The sequence below is a fragment of the Gouania willdenowi genome, chromosome 9 (genome assembly GCF_900634775.1).
Source record: "Gouania willdenowi chromosome 9, fGouWil2.1, whole genome shotgun sequence".
NCBI classification, from domain to species: domain Eukaryota; kingdom Metazoa; phylum Chordata; class Actinopteri; order Blenniiformes; family Gobiesocidae; genus Gouania; species Gouania willdenowi.
This window is the reverse complement of record NC_041052.1, coordinates 38,322,855-38,343,337: the sequence shown is the minus strand read 5'-3', so window position 1 is coordinate 38,343,337 and position 20,483 is coordinate 38,322,855. Positions and strand designations below refer to the sequence as shown.

Below are 20,483 nucleotides of genomic sequence, written 5' to 3'. Positions count from 1 at the left end.
CTTTAAAAAATATATTTTTTAAATGTATTGACCTAGTTACTGTGGCTTTGAACTAGGGTTGAACGATTTTGGAAAATAATCGAATAGCGTTTCTTTTTTTTCCCTCAATATTGCAATTGCGATTTATTATGCAATTATTTTTTCAAGGGCCTCTTGTCATGTATTTTTCAATGAACACAAGCATTAAATCAATCTGTTTTATGATAAACAATTTCAGATTTATTTAAACTTTAAATAGATATTAAATATACATATTAAAGCACAGTTTACAACAATAAAGCAAACAAATCTGTGGCTTTACTTCTTCAACATATCTAACTAACTTCACTTTTCATGTGGACTGCACTTCTTAAACACTCTCTGAACTTAACAGGACAGGACAAGGAAAAAAATGCAGCTTTTTTATGATATTTCACAAATGCCATTAATGGTTCAGCCCTTCATTGAACAGAAACAGTAACTGGGATGTGTGGTGGGACTGCTGGGTTTAGCACATGGAGACACCTTCTGTCCTTCTGGTTTCACTGTGTCTTCAGGTTTGGTTTCTCTGCTGATAATTAGACTCACTCACTCAACACATCCTGACCAATGTTTTTTTTACACTGTGTCTGTAAAATGTACTTGATATTTTTTTCACCCAGACTCTGTTTTGTTCTTGAGTGACAGTGACTCGTTGGTTGCCCTGCATCTTCACCAGAGTGGGGGGAGTTAACACCAGACTGGTGGTAACCACCTCTCCCAGCAGCGCATCACTTCTCTCTTTAGAAAAAACCATTTGTTTTGCAGTTTTCAGCTCAAACTGGTAGACCGTGTTTGTGTATGTGTTGCTTTGCCACGTCAAATTTGTGTATCACCAAAATGGGGCAGAGGGTGAGCATACCTGCTGGTAAGTACACTCCGGGGTGGGCATTCAGGGGAACGTGGGACATGGTCATGTATGTTAGCGTATACTCAACAATGAGGAAGCTGAAATCCTTCGTGGCGCTGGTCATACTGAAACAGATGCTTGAAAGTTTGTTCCAAGTTTTGTGCATTGCATTGTGGGATGTGAAGTCCCATAGACGGAAGGATAGAGGTGTTCTTAATTCTTATTGTGATTTCTCATTTGTCCCTAAAAACTCTGTCAAATAGACTTCTCAACACAATTCTGGTGTTTTCACGGACTGAACGTTGCGGCAAAGCAGTGGTGGGAGTGTATTTCGGGGCTTACACGGAAAGTTCTATATATCCGGCTGAAATTGAATGCCTCACTTAGTGATGTGATGTCTTCTTTGCCTATGGGAAGAACGCGAGAAATCCTGATAAGAATGAAATAAACTTTCAAGCAACAATTTCAACCTTTTACATTTAGAGTGATCTTCCATCTATTAATCTAAGGTCTACAGTATGTCTTTATCTGATTAAAAAAATAAAAAGATCATATCTAGCAACTATAAGTACAGTATATTGTAGTTGTTTACAAGATGTAAAATCTTCAAATAATTAAGTAGTTTGGTTTCCCCCAAATATTTATTTATTTATTTTTCAGAGACGATGCAATCAACATAGTTACAATTAAGGTTTACAGCTGATGCGACGCATAAAGAACTTCTAGCTAATGCTTATTCACAGCTCATGTCCCTGGTTGGGCCTTTTTACACAATTTACAATAATAAAATACATTTATACAACATTTGTATAAAACTTTTTCAATCACACACACACACACACGATCACACATACATTCACACAGACTCAGTGTTATTTACTTTAGTTTATTTTCAGCCAACACTAAACCCTAGAAGTGAACATTTTAAACTCAGATATGGTTTTAAATTCTGTGGATAATGAGTTCCATAGCTTCAGACCTGAGTATGATGTACCAGTCACTATATATTTATTGACTGGTTCGTTTAGTTTGAGTTTTTTTTTTTTATCCACTTGGACCAACCAGATTAGTTCAGAGGTCACAGATTGGCTTTGTTCTGGTATCTTGAGTTTAATTTGTATTTTGGTCCAGTGGTTTTTAAGGATAATGTTATGGCCAGTGTCAGTCATGTTTCAAATAACACCAGATAATCACCAAATGAACTGATGTTTTCCAACTTGTACTAAACTGTGTATTGTCCCTCATCAGGATGGAAATGACCTCCCCCCACACATTGGCTTTGATGTGGAAGCACCCACCACTCTCCCACCTTGCAAGGTTAGTCAGTGTGATGCTGAATTGTCTGTTGTGTTCAAAAGTACAAGAATATAGAAGCCACTATATTTTAGATTCAAGCCTTTTCTGTAATGAACGTCTCATTTCTCCTGCTAAATGTTGACCATGTGATCACACAGGGAAGCTGCTTTGGCTCTGATGACGCTAAAGTCTACATTCAGCGCTTTTTGCAACAGTGAGTTTCTAGCACTTTTCTCTATGTCGATTCACAGCGTTTATAACAATAAGTAGGAAATGACATCAGTGATTGGTGTTGATATGCAGAGTGTGTTTTGTTTGTTGCACAGGTACTACAGTGTGTACGACTCTGGAGACAGACGGTCACTGCTGGGTGCCTACCATGATGAGGCATTATTTTCACTAACGACACCGTACAACGTCCAGAATCCATCAAGGTAAGGACACACACACACACACACACAGGTGTATAACTTTGATTAAATGGCTACGTTTTGTTTGAGTGGTGCTGATTTTTTTGTTCTGGCGTTGTTTTTCAGGAGCGGTCTGAGAGAATATTTCAAAGACAGTAGAAACCTGAAGAGGACCAAAGACTCCAGTAAGTTCTCCCGAAGTGAACGTATGACTTGTAATGATTAGGGTTGGGTACCGAAACCTGGAACAAGTATGGGACCAGTTCCTATGGAAACGCTAGTAACCAGGTCCAATAAGAACAAAGATTTTGGTGTCACATTACTTGTTACACATGACGTCGGTGCCGCTGCTCAGATCATTGATCAATGTCCTCATTTCTAACCGTAGCACATGCACAAAACATGGCCTGAAAGAAGGTGCATGACATTATCCTCCATAAATAAATGAATGTGTGGGAAACCCTGATGTGAATTTGATCTAATAATAGTTTATTTGTTTAGTTAAGTGTGTTAAATTTGGCTCTGGAAATAAAAGGGCATTTTGAGATTTTTGAAGTTAGTTTAAAGTAATAATTTTGCACCAGCGTTGAAAAAGTAGCGAGTAGTAACCGACACCCAACCCTAGTAATGATGTAGCCCACCTGATGTTTGTCTTGTTTTCACCTGCCCTAGCGATGCGTTTCCATCTGCTAAAGCACAAACGGCTGAATGTGGTGGCGCTCCTCAACGAGCTGCCAAAAACTCAGCATGACATCACCTCTTTCACCGTGGACGTAAACGCCTACACAGTGAGTTCACGTCTGATCTGCCACACACTGAGTTACATCATTTGTGTTGTTCACACTCAGCCAAACTGCTTTGTTTTCACAGAATACGCTGCTGTCATTCACAGTGGGCGGAGTCTTCAAAGAAGGTCATTATCTTAGTCGTCTTAGTTTTAAGAAGATCAACTGCAACTCATCTGTTGCTCACTAACGCTTTCCTGGGTTTTTTGGGGTTTTTCACTTGTTGTAGATGATAAATCTAAAGAATCTACAAGGGCCTTCTCTAGAGTTTTCATCACAGTTCCAGCAGTGAATTCTGGGTAAGTTACACACTTAAAACCAAAGTGCTGATTGGCAGCTGTAGCTTCAGATAATGCTTGCCTCCACTAGTATGACTGGAATGAACAAACGGTTGCATGTTCAATTTCATGTCAGTAAATACTGTTTCACCACGTGTGTTTTCTGTGTATTCCTATATTTACCTAATGTATGTTTATTTGTCCATAAAAGAAAATGATAAACCATAATGCTTTTACACAACAACCATTGTTATTGTAGAGATCACTAGGGATGGGCACCTTTCATATTTAAACCGATACTCGGCACTCGTAAATCAGTATCGGTACTCAACGATACCACTTTTCAGTACTTTTGTGCAGTAATGAATATTAAATAATATAATCTCAAAATATTCCAATTTACCATATTTATTTCTCTTATCAATATTAATAATGATAATAATAACAAACAACTTTAACAAATATATCAAACCAACATCTGTTTGTATTGTAGCACAATATAATCAGGGTTGGGGTCAATTATAATTGTAATTGCTTCTTTGATAATTTATTACAATTATGGCATAATTATAATTGTAATTGTGATTTTAAAAGAACTGTTGCTGTCAATATCATGATTAGATTGTATTTGAGTTCAGATAATTTACTATTTAATCGTAATTGCCATGAAAATTCTATCAAAATTGTCAATTATAGTTTAACACTAAAGCGATAAACCATGTTACAGTTCTATATGTACAGTTCTACACATATGTAGTTAACAATATGTTTCATATCAAACTCACATTTTAGCATTTTTAAAATATTAAAACCTATATTTTCATTTATTAGGAAGCCTATTTCTAATAGATAGGAAATAAATGATATATTTAGTGTATTAGTGTAAACTTTTATTAGGTTATTTATTTCAGGCTCAGTAATTGTGATTAATTGTAATCGAACTATTAATTGAGAACTTAATTGTAACTGACTTTCAGAGGATAAAAAATAATTGTGATTGGACAAAATGCTGGTAACTGTCATCGTAATTGAATTGTATTTGAACATGAGTAATTCAAGATGTAATTGTAATTGAAAAATGTAATTGACCCCAACCCTGCTCACTACTATCAGTGAAGTCAAACGAAAGATGAACTAAGGCTTAGGCTGTGTCTGAATAGTCCCTCCTATCTCCTTTCCTATCCACTTTTCCTTAACCCTGTGGAAGACGTCATGGAGTTAAGGAAAGGTGTTAGGAGAGGAGTTAGGAAAAGGTGATCACGTTTGTTTTAACAATCAGACGCACTTCCACTAGGTGATGTAATAATCCTACAGCCACGCCTTTTATCACAGCCACCACTTAAACATTTCCGGGTTGTTAAAGGACAGTGGATAGGAAAGGAGATAGGAGGGACTATTGGGACGCAGCCTTGGTGTGGCCCTATAACACTGTAATATTAACACCATAGAAAGTCTCTAACCTTTGAACCCTGTGGTCCTCGTTCATACTTGAACAGTTTGTGCATCATCAATGACCAGCTCTTCATCAGAATGGCTACAACGGAGCAGATCAGCAGAGCTTTTGTGGCGCCTGCCTCGACCCCTTCCTCCAGCCCAGTGCCCACCCTCACTGCCCCACAGCAGGAGATGCTCAGCACCTTCTCCCTGAAGTCAGGCATGAACCTGGAATGGTCCCTGAAGTAGGTGTCCTCTCCTAATGCCGTCTACCAGACTGGGATGAATGTCACAGCTCACTGGTAAACACTGTCTGTGTGTTGCAGGTGTCTGCAGGACAACGAGTGGGACTTCAACAAAGCAGTACATATCTTCACTCAGTTAAAGGTGACACGACTCTAAACAATCCACGTCATGGTTTAAATGTGCTGATGTCTAAAGTAGCAACTGTTTCTGTTTCAGACGGCGGGAAAGATCCCAGACGTGGCGTTCCTCAAGTGAAATGTTGAAGAAAGAAAAACAGTCTTTGTATATTTGTATTTATTAAAGTCAAAGTGAACTCATATGAACCGTTTCATCAGATATTTGACCTGAATACTGTTGGATAGTGAGTCTTTTAGTTACATTAGTTCATTGATCCCCTACAGAAACCACAGCTTGCTTTATTGGTAATAAAATCACAGTTTTGACTCAAACTTTAGCTGCTTTTTTGGTACGTTTGATTAATTTAAGAGACTTGAAGTAGGTAGTGAACCAAATAATAAACACATTACACAAAGGAGTAGTCTTTCCATTTACAAGTATGAATAAAATATTTATTAAAATAACAACATCAGAGATATGTGAGTCATAATTGTCCATGAAATAAATGATGTCATTTGAAGAAAAGGGTGGTACATTGATTTTTAGAGACTGCCAGCTGTGAATGTCAGTTCAAAAACATTTGTCTTTACATAACTAAAAAATAAATGTTCAATTGTTTCTGTGGAGGATGAACAAAAAGTGCAGGGTTCAGTGAGACAGTGCGGGAGGGACGATCAAGACTGCTCCTCTGATCAACAGAGAACTGATCAACTCTTGTAATACACGGCTCACATTCTTATAGGGTAGGAGGAGCCAGGGTTGTCAGTAGGAGGAGTTTCCAACTAATGATGTAATATTGGGGCAAAAATCCAACTCGCCCATTTGGAGCTGAATTTTTACAAAATGTGGAATAACAAGTGAGGAAGGAAACCTAACTTTTCCAATGTTGACCCTGTGAATGAGGCTAAATGAATGTATATCACTGTAGCAAAACCATTATAAAGTTTTTTTTTTTTTAATATATAATACTGCCCCTTTAAATGAACATTCAGCTGATTGTTTACATGTGTCTGATGCCTTTTTTGACCTGCTGTTAAAACAGTGCACGGCTCTGAAGCAGAGCAGAGACTTGGAGGAGCAGAGTTTACAGGAAAACGAGCAGCAGAAAGAGGAGCTGCGAGCTCTATGAAGCCTCACTGTTAGCTTGTTGCTGTTTTTGTAGTACTCGGCCCTGCAGCAGCACGCAGCACAAGTACAGGATGAACTGGAGAGGACCCAGGAGTCCTCAGGAGACACCGCAGCAGAGGTCAACCAGTCTACGTTTGTGCAGCCCATAAAACCAATACACTAAATAACTAAAAAAAAACGCACAAAAAAAAATAGCTTCAAAAACAAAGGAAATGATTTTGAAAACCAACTAAAAACAAAAGTACAATACAGCACAAATACACAAAATGTCTCCAAAAACACACAAAACCAAAAAAAAACTAAACGAATAAGATTTCAAAAACACACAAAACAGCAACAAAAATACGCAAAAGAACAACTAGCATTCACAGAATTACTTCAAAATAGCACAACACACAAATTCACACGAAATGACTCCAAAAGACACACAAACTTGCAAAAAGCTACTCCAAAAATCACACAAATCATTAACAAAAATACACTAACTGACTCCAAAAATACACGCACACAAAAATAAAAATAAAAAATTAGCCTGGAACAATTCCAGACTCGGCCCCTGTAAAATCAACAGAGATCTAGCTGTAATACTGATAGATTTCTTTCTTGGTAAAACGTGTGATGAACGGCGTCTTCCACTCGCTGCGAGCAGAGTTTGACGTGAGGGAGTCATACAGCGGACAGACGGTGCTATCAGTGATCGTCTCCACCATCAAGGTCTGTCTGTACGTCAGAGAGGGAAACAGCAGAATGCGGGACTTTCAACAATGTCAAACATGATGATGATGATGGATGTAAATAAATAAATGGGAGGAAATTAAAAAAAAAACAAAAAACTATTTAGTAATAAATAAACAAAAGTCTAAGAGAAATACATTTAAAAAAAAGATAAACAAAAACTATTTAGGTCTGAAATGTGAAGAAAACACCTCATTATTTATACTTTTATAGTACTGCATAAATAAAAATAAGCCTCTTTTTTTCTTATTATAGAAAATAATTATGAACAATCTAAATAATATAGTCTGGCTCAAAAGAATGAATAAAAAAGATTGGATTAACGCCAGTAAATTTATATTAGTAAACCAATAATAGTAATAATTATGATGAAGATCATAATATCTTTATTAATGGAGCACTCTTTTCAAAATTACATAAAACAATAAATATCTGGTTTGACAGACGATTACAAAAACCAAAAAGATAAAAAAAATAAATTTTATTCATTTTTATAAATATAATAATGATAATATATTTAATAATATAATATTGTTATTATTTATGATTATAACTATAACTATTATTAACTTCAATGACACACACACTCTCTAACTCACATTGTTGTGAGTTAGAGAAAGGAGAGAGTGTTGGTGTCACCATATTTTCCTAAATTCTGTTGTATGTAAATCCATTTCCTTTTGATCAGTTTTCCATAATTTGCTGTAATTACTGACAAACTAAACCTACAAAACTTGTGCTTAATTTACTTACTAGTTATTTATCACGTTAAATTTGGTAAACAATTGTAGATTAAGTTGATTCAGAATCACAGTTTGCTCAAATTACGCCAAGTTCTTAATAGCTTTGTACATTATTTATGACGTATAAAACTTTTGCGCCTGCATGTAGTAGTTTACGTGCAAATGAAGTACTTGTACGTGGACACGTTGAAGTTATACGCACCCATGTAAACTTTTACATAAACACATAATACTTTTACGTGCACATTTAAACTTTTACAGACATGTAGCAGTTTTACGCGCTCGTGTAGCAGTTGTACGCAGACCCGTAACAGTTTTACATGCTCATTTAGAACTCTTACACAGACAAGTAACCATTTTAAGCACTCATGTAAATTTTTACGCAGACACGTACAAACTTTTCGGGGTTTTCCAGTGGAGCTCTGCTGCGGTTGATGCATCAGAGAGGACCGTCAGAGCGTGTGCAACGAGACAGCAGCCATTAAGCCTGAATAGGAGTATCCCTCCTCCAGGTAGACCTAGGGGCCCCTCTGATGTCCCTCATGTCTGCCCTCCACAGGTTCACCCCAGGGGTAATTATGGTCCCCAGTAACTTTTACAGAGACCAACCGTGGACTTTTGCACCCTTGCTCCTTTGCCACCCAGGCAAACCCGAGTTGAGGGTCCCCTCCGCCATCCCTCCAGAGCCCTGAGGGGCCGGAGGGTCCAGAGAACGAGGCCTCTGGTCGTTTTTTCCCCCCAGCAGCTCAGTCACTGGGCTGCTCATGCTTCGGACCCATGGGGGGTTTCCACCTTGACTCATAGGTACAAGCTTCATTTCTGACGTCGGCCACTGTCTCCAGTCGGGTCAAAGCTACTGTCATCAGCGACTCGGCAAAAGCCTTAGTTCGGGGTTCTATGAATCGCCAGAGCGTCATGTCACTCAGAATCCTTGTGTTCCCACAGGAAGATTTTGTAGGAAACCAACCTCGGGTGACACCAGAACTTATTACCTTTCTTGGGACATCCAGGGGTCACAGGTGACATTGTTGGTATGCATACTCAACCTGTGCATGCGCGAAGGGAACATTCGGTGCTTTAAGCACCGCCTCTGGCGATCATTCGGGATTGTGTAGCAGTTTTACACAGACGTTTACACACACGTAAACTTATATGCATAAGTATCATTTGTTTTATGCGCGTGCGTAAAACTTTTACGTGCGCGTTTTATGCAGACAAAGCAGGTTTACGCAGTCACGTATAACCTTCACGCAGATATGTAGTAGTTTTACGCACATGTGTAGAACTTTTACACGGATACGTTACCGTTTTATACGCTCACATAAATGTTCACGCTGACATGTAATAGTTTTATGTGCTCATTTTGAACTTTTGCATAGACGTCAGTGTTATGCACACACGTTAATGTTTTACGCAAACACTTGATAGTTTTAAACACGTACGTAGAACTTTTAGATTGACACGTAACAGTGCTATGTGCTTGCGTACAACTTTTATGCAGAGCTGGCAGTTTTATGCAGTTATGTAGAATAGTTTTATGCTCTCTCGTAGCAGCTTTACTTTTACGCAGACACAACAGTTTTACACACACATTTACGCATACACAATAATTTTACACGCGTGCGTAGAACTTTTACACAGACACCTAACAGTTTTACACACTAATGTAGAACTTTTACAATAAACCCTGGCTTTTCCCTTTATTATGGTTATATATTTTTAGATGTATGAAATTTGTCCTGTGCATTTGACCTTTCCCTGGGGAACAGTTGGATTGGGGTTAAGGGACTTGCTCAACATCCCGCAGCGATGGCCCGAGTGAGATTCAAACTGGCAACCCTCTGGTGATTACAAGCCCAGCGTCCTTAACCACTAGGCCACCACTCCTTAATACAGACATGAAGCAGGTTTACGTGCTTGCATAGAACTTTAGGCAGACACGTAGCAGTGTATGCAGTAATGTAGAACTTTCACCGAGATATGTAGCAGTTTTACGTACTTGTGTAGATCTTTTACACAGACGCGTAACAGTTTTACATGTGTGCGTAGAACTTTTACTCAGTCACCAGTTCTACATGCTCGTGTAGAACTTTTAAGCAGACAAAGCTATCCCTGGGGATAGGTCAAATGCACCTAAAATTTGTTTGGTGTGTCTTCAAGAGCTTTGTAGCATCATGTGGAAAACTCGTTCAATGGACAGGTAGGACAGTAAGGATGGCTCTGGAGTAAGGATTGGATACTGACGCCCCCTCCTACTCTGGGATGTTGTGTAACAGACCTTTTAATAATATTTGAGCACTATTGCAGGCTTGGTTTGGACTAAAAGTGACTGCATGGACATCTTCAGAAAACCTTTGATGTGTCTGACCTTCACATGTGGTGCGCAGTGTCTCAAAGGGCTCAGTGTGAGCGAGTATCGGTGCAAACACCTCGTTTTAGTCCTTGACAACAGGCAACATCTGTCAGGGAGAATTAGCTCACGCTGCCGGACAAACTTGGCCCAGTGCTGAGGTGGAGCGTCACTCCTACAATACCTTCAGCGATCGCTCGTCCTTCTGAGTGACTCACTTCCAGTTAGTGCAGATTGCTTTTCCAGGCGGCGCCGGGCACAGGGAGCTTCGTGGAAGCTTTTCTGTTTACGGCTTTGCTGCGATAACATTTTCCCTTCTGAATCACAGGCAGCGCTTTGTGATGGTGCCACTTCTTCCCGCCCTCCAACAGCACGGGCTCTGTGGGCACCACACTAAAGTCCCTTTGAAATGACCGTTTGTTTACTCTGCTGCTGTGAATATGCACTGTGTGAGCTTCAGGTAACCTCAGATTCACTGCAGGGAAAGGCTGATGTCCTCCTCCTCAACATGTGCATTTTTAAGAAATGATCCCATCACCGAAAACTTTGAACTTCTGTGTCTATGCTACGTTTATTTTAAATTTTAACAATGTGCGAAGCTCACCCAAAAAGACGGCAATAAAATAATAGCAAACACAATTTTCAGGTTTCTTTCAAAAGTCAGAATTGAGGAAAAACGTATTTTGTCGATCGGGGAAAAAGAAAAAAAATAGACACAGAAAAGGACTTTTGGAAAGACATTACACAACAACGAAAATACCAAAAATCAGCGATTATTAAAAAAATGTCTTTGTGCAAAAGACAGGAACATATCTATTTTCTATAAGTCAGTAACTGACAGGAAATAATTATTATAAGTGGAACTGGTTAACCAATTCAATAATATTTAGAATAATAATTACCTCCAATATTAATACAATAAAAAAAGAGAATCATTGAAAACCAATCAGTTTGTGTTTTTATGATTGTGTTACAAACACAGAGACGTCCATTTCAACAACAAACAAGCAAATCTAAGTCGAACAAACACTAACTGGTGTTGATGGGGCCTGTGCTCTGGGTCCAGTCTGACACACACACACTTCCTGTTTATCAAAGTCGGACTCAAGACGTTTTATAAACAAGCTCTACAGCCACATATCTGAAGTCTAGGAAACGTTTTGATTCGAGCCCTTCAAAATAAAACCCATGATTCTCATTTACAAATCTTAAATTAATTATTGATCATTTCATGTTCCCACAACAACAGACTACAATCTTTCTAGGATTCATGGATCTCCTGTCTTCATTATCCTCAGAGAGAGGCTGCAGTGCTAAACTCAGCATAAACACAGTAGGTCACAATCACTATCGATTCACTGACAGAATCCCAGAACGAGACAAAAAGGAGACCGGAGGAGAAAGACGAGAGGAAGATATACATGTGTCTCGTTCTGGGCCTTAGATTATTATGAAGAGCTTTGTTAAAGACTTCATGTAAACAATACAGTCTTAAACATAAAGTTGTGCTCAACAAATGACACCAAGCCAGCGAGGAGAAAAATGTTTTTGTGCAAACTATGAAGAGAAAAGTCAAGTACTGCTAAAAATACCCAGAGCTCTAAGAGTTTAGAGAGTTTCAGAGTGTGAGCTGAAACCCCATCAAACCACGTTCAGTTTAAAGTGTCGGTTTGCCTCCTGAGAGCAGGTGAGACGTCTCTGCTCTGATGTGGGCGTGTGTGTCTGTGTGTGTACAGACAAATCAGTGACATGTGGCGAGAAGAATCAGATTCACTGAAGTATGAAGACAACAGAGGAGCTTATTCAGTGCTGTAATTATATATTTTTATGACATTGAAGTCCATGAGCACCAATTCTTCTGAACATGTCAATTAAAACAACAACATTCGTTACAACAAAATATGTGTTATGCCAAAACTTCCTCATATGACGGAAATGACAGTCACTCAACACGGACAAAAATGACAGTTATGACAAAAAAAATTGTTATGCTCGAAAAAACCTTCCTTTTGTCGGTCAGCCAAAAATAACAGTTTATGACAAAAATACACAGAAATGTGTTACACCAAAAATAGCTAATGATACGTTCTTTACGCCATAAATGTCAAGTTACGGAAAAAACTTTGACAGAAGAACAAAAATGTCCATTAGGCCGAAAACGGAATTTAAAACAAGAATAAAAGTTACGGCAAACATGTCAATTAAGATAAGAATATTTGTTTTGCCAAAAACAGCTGATGACAAAAATATTAAATAAGACAAAAATATTTGTTATTCAAGAAACGTTCGTTGCGTCTCTTAAGATAAAGATCTTTGTTTCACCGAACACTTTGCTTACACCATAAATGTCAGTGAAGCCAAAAGCTTCAGTAGAAGAACAAAAACATCCATTACGCCAAAAACTTTACGCTAGAAATGTCAGTTACGGCAAAAATGATAGTTTCCCCAATGACGTCAGAAAATATTTGTTACGCCAAATACTTTCTCTACGGTAGTGACAACAAAACATTAGTTACAACAAAAAGGTCCATTACATCAGTTATGACAAAATGTTTATTATGCTAAAAACTTCCTTTACACCAGAAATGTCAATTATGCCAAAAAAGATTTGTTAAAGAGTAACTAAACCCCAAACCCACTTTTTTCTACTGAATACCTATTTATCTGGCTATGAAGTAGTTGATTGATTCTGATTGATTCTAGTCCAACCTTTAACATTTGAGTTTAAAGCTGATCTCCGGAGTTTCTGAGAAATCTATGTTTATGTATGATGTTCCGTGATGCACATACAGAAAAGTAGAGGTGTGGCTTCTGGTAGATTGGCAGAGGCAATGAGAGGAGGTGGAGCTGTTGAGAGCAGGACATCAAGACGTCCTCTCAGAAACTTCGGATATCAGCTTTAAGTATTTAAAGTTTGTGTATTTAGTTGTAAAATGTCAGAGTGACTGCCCTCTCAGGGTTGAACGCAGGCTATTACAACTGACTTTTGCTATTGGCTGAGACAGATTATTGTGACCATAGCGCGATACCAACCTTCACTGTTGGCTCCGCCCCTCCTATAAAAGCTGAGAGGAGGGAGGAGGGTTTCCTCCAATCACAGCTCGACAATGCTCACGGAGCAGCTGAGTAGCATGCTTCGTGCTCAACTGTGGAGATGTCTGTGAATCTAGCTTCTACGCTAATCAGAGGGTTCATCAAGCTATGTGTGTATGTACAGACACGTGTGTATTCCCATCTGTCTCTCTGTGTGTGCGAACGTGCGTGTAGTTATTGTCATGTGTGCATCTTTCTGTGTGTGTGTGTGTGTGTGTAAGATAAGCGGGATTCCAGAGACTGTTTAGTGATAGTGGGTTTGTGGGTGCAGCTTCACGTGTGGATTGTGTGTGTGTGTGTGTGTGATTGTAGTGGTTGAACACAGCGCCCTGTCACTGCAGGACTCAGGAGCCCCGCCCATAATCAAGCCATTTTTGGAATTTCCCCACTAGTGGCAGGTCAGCAGAAATCAGGGGTTTAGCTACTCTCTAAGAAAAAGTCATTTACACCTAGGGTTGCCAACTCCCTACAAAAAAAATAAGGAACACCCCTGCCCAACAGCAAGGACCCCCCCCCCCGGCACAACTCCCACCCAAATCCACCATGTAACCCCCCCCCCCCTCCTTCCATGGAATACACAGAAATAAATTGTTGTTACAACATTTATCTATTTATTGCACTGGAAAAAATATAATTTCTGTAACAGAAATTATTCTGAATAGTTCTAAAAGCTTGTAAAATGTGCAAACTAGCAACAAAACAAAAAAAACAGAAACAAAAAGTTTTTCCTTTAAATAATGAATTGTCCTCGTGTTCTAAAAACAGTGGGATATGAAGACTGAATGTGCAAAATGCAAAAAAGGTTTCTCTTAAGAAAAAATAGTCCTCTTTAACTTAAAACAGTGTGCAATACAGGACTGTTAATGTACAAAATGGTAAAGACAATTTCAAAGAACCATTGCACTGTGCCAAAAAAAACCTTTTTACCTGAAATGCCTGGAATGTTCATTTGTATTGAAACAGAAATGTGAATGACCTTGGGATCCTAAGAGCTCAGTGGTACATAACCTACTTTTTCCACTGGTATTTCTTTTGACTTCTTGCTGCAGCAAGGAGCTGTTTGTCTTTCAGTGCTGCAGAGTAAAACTCTGAGCAAGACATGTCATAATTGAGGCTGACAATAAGCTCACTCCTAATAAGTTCAATGGAACATTTGTTCCGCACATCTGTCCATTTGCTTTTCATGAAGGAGAAAATCCTTTCTACAAACCCAGTGGAAGATGGGATGCTGAGGACAAAGGATACAACAGCCTGAATGTTGGGGAGATCAGTTGCCTGAAGAACTTGCATCCACCTCTCTGCTGTTCCCTTGCGTTGCCACTGTTCCTTTTCTTGGGCCACTGTGGTGAGGTGTGCAAGAAGGTTATTTGTGGTCATGCATTCTTCATAGAGGCTGTCCATGGAGATGTTAAGTCTTTCAGAGGAGAAGAAAGGTTGTGTTAGTCATAAATGGTACACAGGCCATAAGGTGGTCAATACAGAAATAAAACACATTTCAGAACTTTATACAGTATTTTGCAGTTTATTTAACTAAATTAATTATATGTGTAGAAAGTTGTGTGTGTATATACATGTATTTATTTGAATATTTCTATGAGTTGTATGGACTTTCATAATCATCAACAATAGTAAAACATGGTTTACATTTGCATTTTGTATCTAACTTACCTATTAACCATGTGAAGCCGCTCAGTGATCTTCTCCATCTCATCAAAAGATATCTTCCCAGACTCTAAAGAGAGGGGCTGCAGGTGAAAAAGCCAGTTTTCCTCTGAAAAGTCAAACCACTTCTGGATGTAACTAATGGCAGTGTTTAAGAAGGCAGTAAACTCCTGCTTGGCAACATCAGCTTCAGATGGTGAGAGATGCTGGAGCCTCTGTCGTGTGAGATAACCGTAGAAACCATCATCTCTTCTCTGAATTAGTCTCCTCAGAAAGGATTCCATGATGCAATAAAGGTCAACAGACGAAGTTACGTTTGTCTCCAGCTTCTTCACCACCTCCTCAAACAAGGACATGATATTACTGCAAAAGAGAAGGTACACTTCTACAATGTCTGCCTCCTCCTCTGGTCCAGGAGCGTCTTTTCTCAACCTCAGCAATGTTTGAAGACGCTTTGGACATTCCTCACCAATGCTAATCAGATATGATTTTAGTGGCATCCAATTTTGGAGCAGGCGGGTGATTGCAGGGTTCAGTGACAGCCATCTGGTCACTACATGGCGCAGGATTTCGTGGAATTCAGTATCACAAAACTCACAGAACTCCTTCAGAGACTCTCTCCTTTTGGCAGAGATGGAGAAGAAGCCATAAACTTTGAGGACAATATTTTCAATATCCACTGAAAGCTGGTCCAGAGCTTTTCTCACTGTGTTATGAATGATATGTGCATGACAGTTGCCACGAAGTATCTCACAGTTGATCTCTTTCAATTTTGTGAAGACAGAATTGTGGACACCATAATTGACATTTGCATTATCAGCACTGAATGCAGACACATGATCAAGGAATAAACCTGTGTTGTCAAGGGAGCTTTGGATTGATCTGACTATTCCCTCTGCAGACTCATCTGGATTTTCTACAAAATCTATTACTTTGTTGACTATCCCATTCTCTGGTGTGAAAAACTGTACAGCCAAGGGAAACATCTTGCGATTGCCTTTGTTTGAGGCATCTGTATGAAGAGAGAATGGTAGTGGATTACCATCTCTTTTTAACTGTTTGATAACAGCTTCTATCGCCTTTGGAGACAGGACATCTTTCACAATTGCCTCAGCTTTTGTCCTCCCACAGGACATCTTCTTGGCAATGTTGGAGTCACTCAGCATTCGGGTGATCAACTTGAGTGCACAGTCGGCTGAGTTATAACTTAAACCATGTTTGACTGTGTGGTACACATGAGCTACCTCTGCAGCAGTCACCTATCAAGAAGGAAAAAAATAAATTATCTTATTAGCCTATAGTCGACGTGTATTACTAAACCCAGGTTAACAAACAGAAGCATATTATATCTACAGAATAACTAATATTCAATAACTCTGTTACAATAATCAATAACTCTGTTACATCAAGGGTTACCAACATGCAATTAATATATATCTGTCTGCACATGAAAATATGCATATGCATATGAAAATATCTATGAAAAGTTTGAACTTATTAGAAATGTATAAGGTCTTTGTGCTCATCAATTAGCCTATCTATGTATTTGTAGTTATTTTTGGAAATACATTTTATGCATTAATCCACCAATTGCAATTATATTCAATAAATCAATCATATTTTATTTATAAAGTATTATAAAATATTAATGATAGCCTACTGTAGACTATCATTAAAGCCTATTGTAATATCGCTGGCAATAACATGCTGAGTCTGACATTTATTCATTGCACGTTTCTATAACCAGAAGTACTTACCACATCTGCCTCTGGAGTTGCCTGATGGACAACAAATCGGTCAAGGTTTCCCCTTGTTTTGTTGGCCCGTTGTCTTTCGACATGTCCAGTACCACTTGCATGCTGTTTCACGTCATGAATGCCACCATGGGCAATTGAAAATACGCGCCGACATATTATGCAGTTTGCTTTATATTCATTGTCATGCACTTTCCCCAGCCATGCGTGATCCTTTTCCCATTCAACTCGATATTTTTGTAAACGTCTTTGTTTCTTCCTGGGAGGTGTAGCACTGTCAGTGCTTGTAGAAGCAGTACTGGTTGGCAAATCTTGTATATTCTCCGAGCCGGTGTCGTCCATGCTGCTTTGTTTTTCTCTGTTTCGCCGACACATCTTCCTTACAAGCAAGTGAGCCTATCTTGACCAATGAGCTGAGTGGGAATGTAAGTGCCCGTATCTCATTGGTGACAACAAAACACAAGAGTAGGAAATTGGCATACCGTGCAGTTTCAAAATAAAACGTCCTCTCTCGTTCATTGATTAATGTTTGCTCATTTTGGCTCTGACAGAAATACGGAACAAATGGCGTTCCTTCTTACTTTAATACGGAACGCATCCATTTTTTTCTAAATACGGAACGATTCCGTTTTTTACGGAACGGTTGGCAACCCTATTTACACCAGAAACGTAGATTACAACAAAAATGTCTATTCTGACCAAAATGTTTATTACCACAAAGTATGTTACAACCAACCAGCAAATATTTATACAAAAATTCTAATTTGTTGAAATTGTGAGTAAGATAAACAGTTCAGTGGACAATTGTGAACATTTATGTAATTATTTGGTTGAGACGTGACTGACGGGTCTGCAGAAGCGATGCTGGCAGCCGAATGGATTCCTGGCATTCCAGACCCACAAAGGCAGGATGTGTGCACTGCATCCGACACGGAGGCAGACCGGGTTGCCAGTTTGGCAGCCTCTCGCCTCGGACACGTGCCAGCCATTGTTCGTGAGCCGCAAACTTCTCCGATGCTCTCAGAGGTCAAAGGTGGTCTGTGATTTATCAGCCTGCTGCTGTTTTTGTTTTCTCAGTTTGGTATGGGACACGACATCACATGTTGCACATGTTACACAACATTACACAACGCTACACAACATTACACAATGTTACACAACGTTACACAACTCCTCACTGTGGGAACCAGTGAAATATGTCATAATTTGAGGAAAATTGAAGGAATTTGTCAGAACTTTTTTTTTTAACTGTTTAACATTACAGATGACTGCTATCATGCGATATAAGCACAGAGAAAACTGTAAGCCCCTGCAAATATTGAGTTTAATTTACACAATGGTTAATGTTTTCTCTGTCATGTTTGCTTTCTCCTGCGGGCCGAATCGGATCCTCCAAAGGGCCGGATTTGGCCTCTGGGCCATGAGTTTGACACGCGATTTAAAACAAACAATAAATAATGGTTTCGAAGTAAACACCCGGCGACCTGTTTTAAAACAGAGGGTTCCATCATGATAAAGATAAAACACTAGAATATTTGCATTTCCGGAAGAAAATGCAAGGGAGGATGCAGGTGCTGGCCCACATTAGCATTAGCTTAGTATTAACATTATCGTTAGGTAGCATTAGCATTAACATTTTTCTAGTATTAACATTAGCAACTATTAGCCAAGCATTAGCTTTAGCTAGCATTAGTCTAGCATTAATATTAGCCTAACATTAACTTAGCAATAGCATTAGCTAGAATTAGCATTAGCATTATTCATCAGACAGCTGAACATTTGAATGGTTGAAATCTATTGAAGAATGGCTGAACAGCTGAAGTTCAAAGTTGAAGCCGTTAAATCTCAAAACACTGAAATTCCCAATTGGAATGAATGGGAATGTTTTTGAACAAAAAAATTGATAAAAAGTTACAAATCACAAAAATACAAGCACCCCTGTGCAGAATTTTGAATTTTCAAAATGGGTCAAATGCTGAAGGCTCATTGACAGGCTCAGCCTTAACCTGTCGCTAAGCTAACCACAATAACATGAGGACACATGAAGTTTCTCACAGACATGGACGCTACAACTCTGAAAAGATACGACAAAACTGGTGTCGTTTGGAGGGAATATGAAACAGATAAAAAAAGATGTGACATAATTCCCTCGGCTTAATTATTCAATCTGTGATGCACTAATGCACTTTGCTTTACTTCATCCGTAAAGCATTTGTCCAAAGAAAGCAAAACCACACAGTTTTACTAGTTATAGAATCTTGATCATATCATATGTTCACTTTCTCATTTTCTATAAAGAGATGCAAACACACCTTTGGGACTTTGGTTGGAATGTTAATAATAATGGCACATTCTTCCGTGTCTTGGCTTGTTTTGTTTGTTCTTGTTGTTTTGGCGAGCAGCGAGGAGACGTGTTTCCTCTCCCTGATTTGGTGACAGAGCGAGCCGCTTGGCCCTGATGCAAGACATTCCTCTGCCGTCCAACGACAAAAGGCACGTAGAGCTGTTCCCTCCCATTATGGGAACACGAGGACTTTCAGGAAAGCGACGGAGGGGAACTCAGAGCATGTTTTCCTCCCTAACGCTTGGCTGTGATGGAGCGGGATTCCCTGCTCAGGGTTTCCTCTTCCAAGGTCACAGTCAAGGTCAAGGGTAGGTTGAGTCATATTCACCTTTCACATTTTTTAAAACAGTGTTTTCTAGGCATTGTGAAGTGTTGTGTGCCCCAAACAATTAAAAAAGAAGCATATTTGTGTTTTTGTCAAATGGAACCAGTAAAAGACCAGCAAGAAACAGTTTAGACCAGTATAACCTAATTTCAACCAGTATAAACCAGTACAAACCAGTATAAACCGGTTTGAATCAGTTGATTTAAATGGGTTTAAACCTGATTTAAATCAGTACAAACCAGTTTGAACAGTGAAAAACAGTTTAAATCTGGTTTAAAGGGGACATATCATGGTTTTAAATCCTTCCTTTTTACATACAAATCATACAGTTGTGGTCTATATAAAGTGGAACTGCAATGCTTGGGTCTGAATTCCTCATTATTATAGCTCCACCCCTTTTCTACACCTTTTCTGATGTGCTTCTGAGAACAACTCGTTTGGTGTGGTCTCTTTAAATGCAAATGAGACACTCCATACCCCGCCCCCTCTTCAGGTGACACTCGGTTCAACTCCACCCTGCTCGGCCATTTTTGTAGTTTGATAGAAGAGATACGGCTATGTAGCGGTGCAGAAACTTTTTATTCACACGTTATTTACAAAATGTCAACAACAGAAGACTTGTCCATCCAGCCTTACATGTTTGAGCCAGAGTCTGACCCAGCGGAGCGAGATGAAAATGAAGATGATGAACCTGCCGAACCCTAACAAGTGAGCTAACACAAGCACCGAGCTAACGCTAGCGCCAAGCTAACGTCACGAAATGCATTTTAATACAGTCTTTTCAAAGACAAAAATGGCAAAATGAAATGACAAATGAAAACTTTAGACTTAAATTAAATCACGTAGGCCATATCATCAAGGATCTAAAACGAGCACACAGCGCTAACATATGAAGACGGTGCAACTGCTAATGCT

At 39.0% G+C, this 20,483-nt stretch overlaps 1 protein-coding gene and 1 long non-coding RNA gene across 2 annotated transcripts; one reads left to right on the top strand and one right to left on the bottom strand.

Annotated features, from left to right (window-relative positions):
• The first annotated feature begins 275 nt into the window (after positions 1-275).
• LOC114469136 (nuclear RNA export factor 1-like) lies at positions 276-5,634 on the top strand. The gene is made up of 10 exons (XM_028456350.1): positions 276-2,185; positions 2,323-2,378; positions 2,491-2,598; positions 2,701-2,759; positions 3,247-3,362; positions 3,445-3,487; positions 3,589-3,658; positions 5,134-5,316; positions 5,398-5,458; positions 5,534-5,634. Exons 5-10 carry the CDS (start codon positions 3,249-3,251, stop codon positions 5,570-5,572), a joined length of 510 nt encoding a protein of 169 aa, XP_028312151.1. The 5' UTR covers positions 276-2,185; positions 2,323-2,378; positions 2,491-2,598; positions 2,701-2,759; positions 3,247-3,248; the 3' UTR covers positions 5,573-5,634.
• Positions 5,635-14,803: 9,169 nt separating this feature from the next.
• LOC114469140 (uncharacterized) lies at positions 14,804-15,404 on the bottom strand. The gene is made up of 2 exons (XR_003674730.1): positions 15,152-15,404; positions 14,804-14,897 (listed from the first exon to the last, which is right to left on the bottom strand). It is a non-coding gene; the product is annotated as an uncharacterized LOC114469140 (long non-coding RNA).
• Between the last annotated feature and the right edge of the window lie 5,079 nt (positions 15,405-20,483).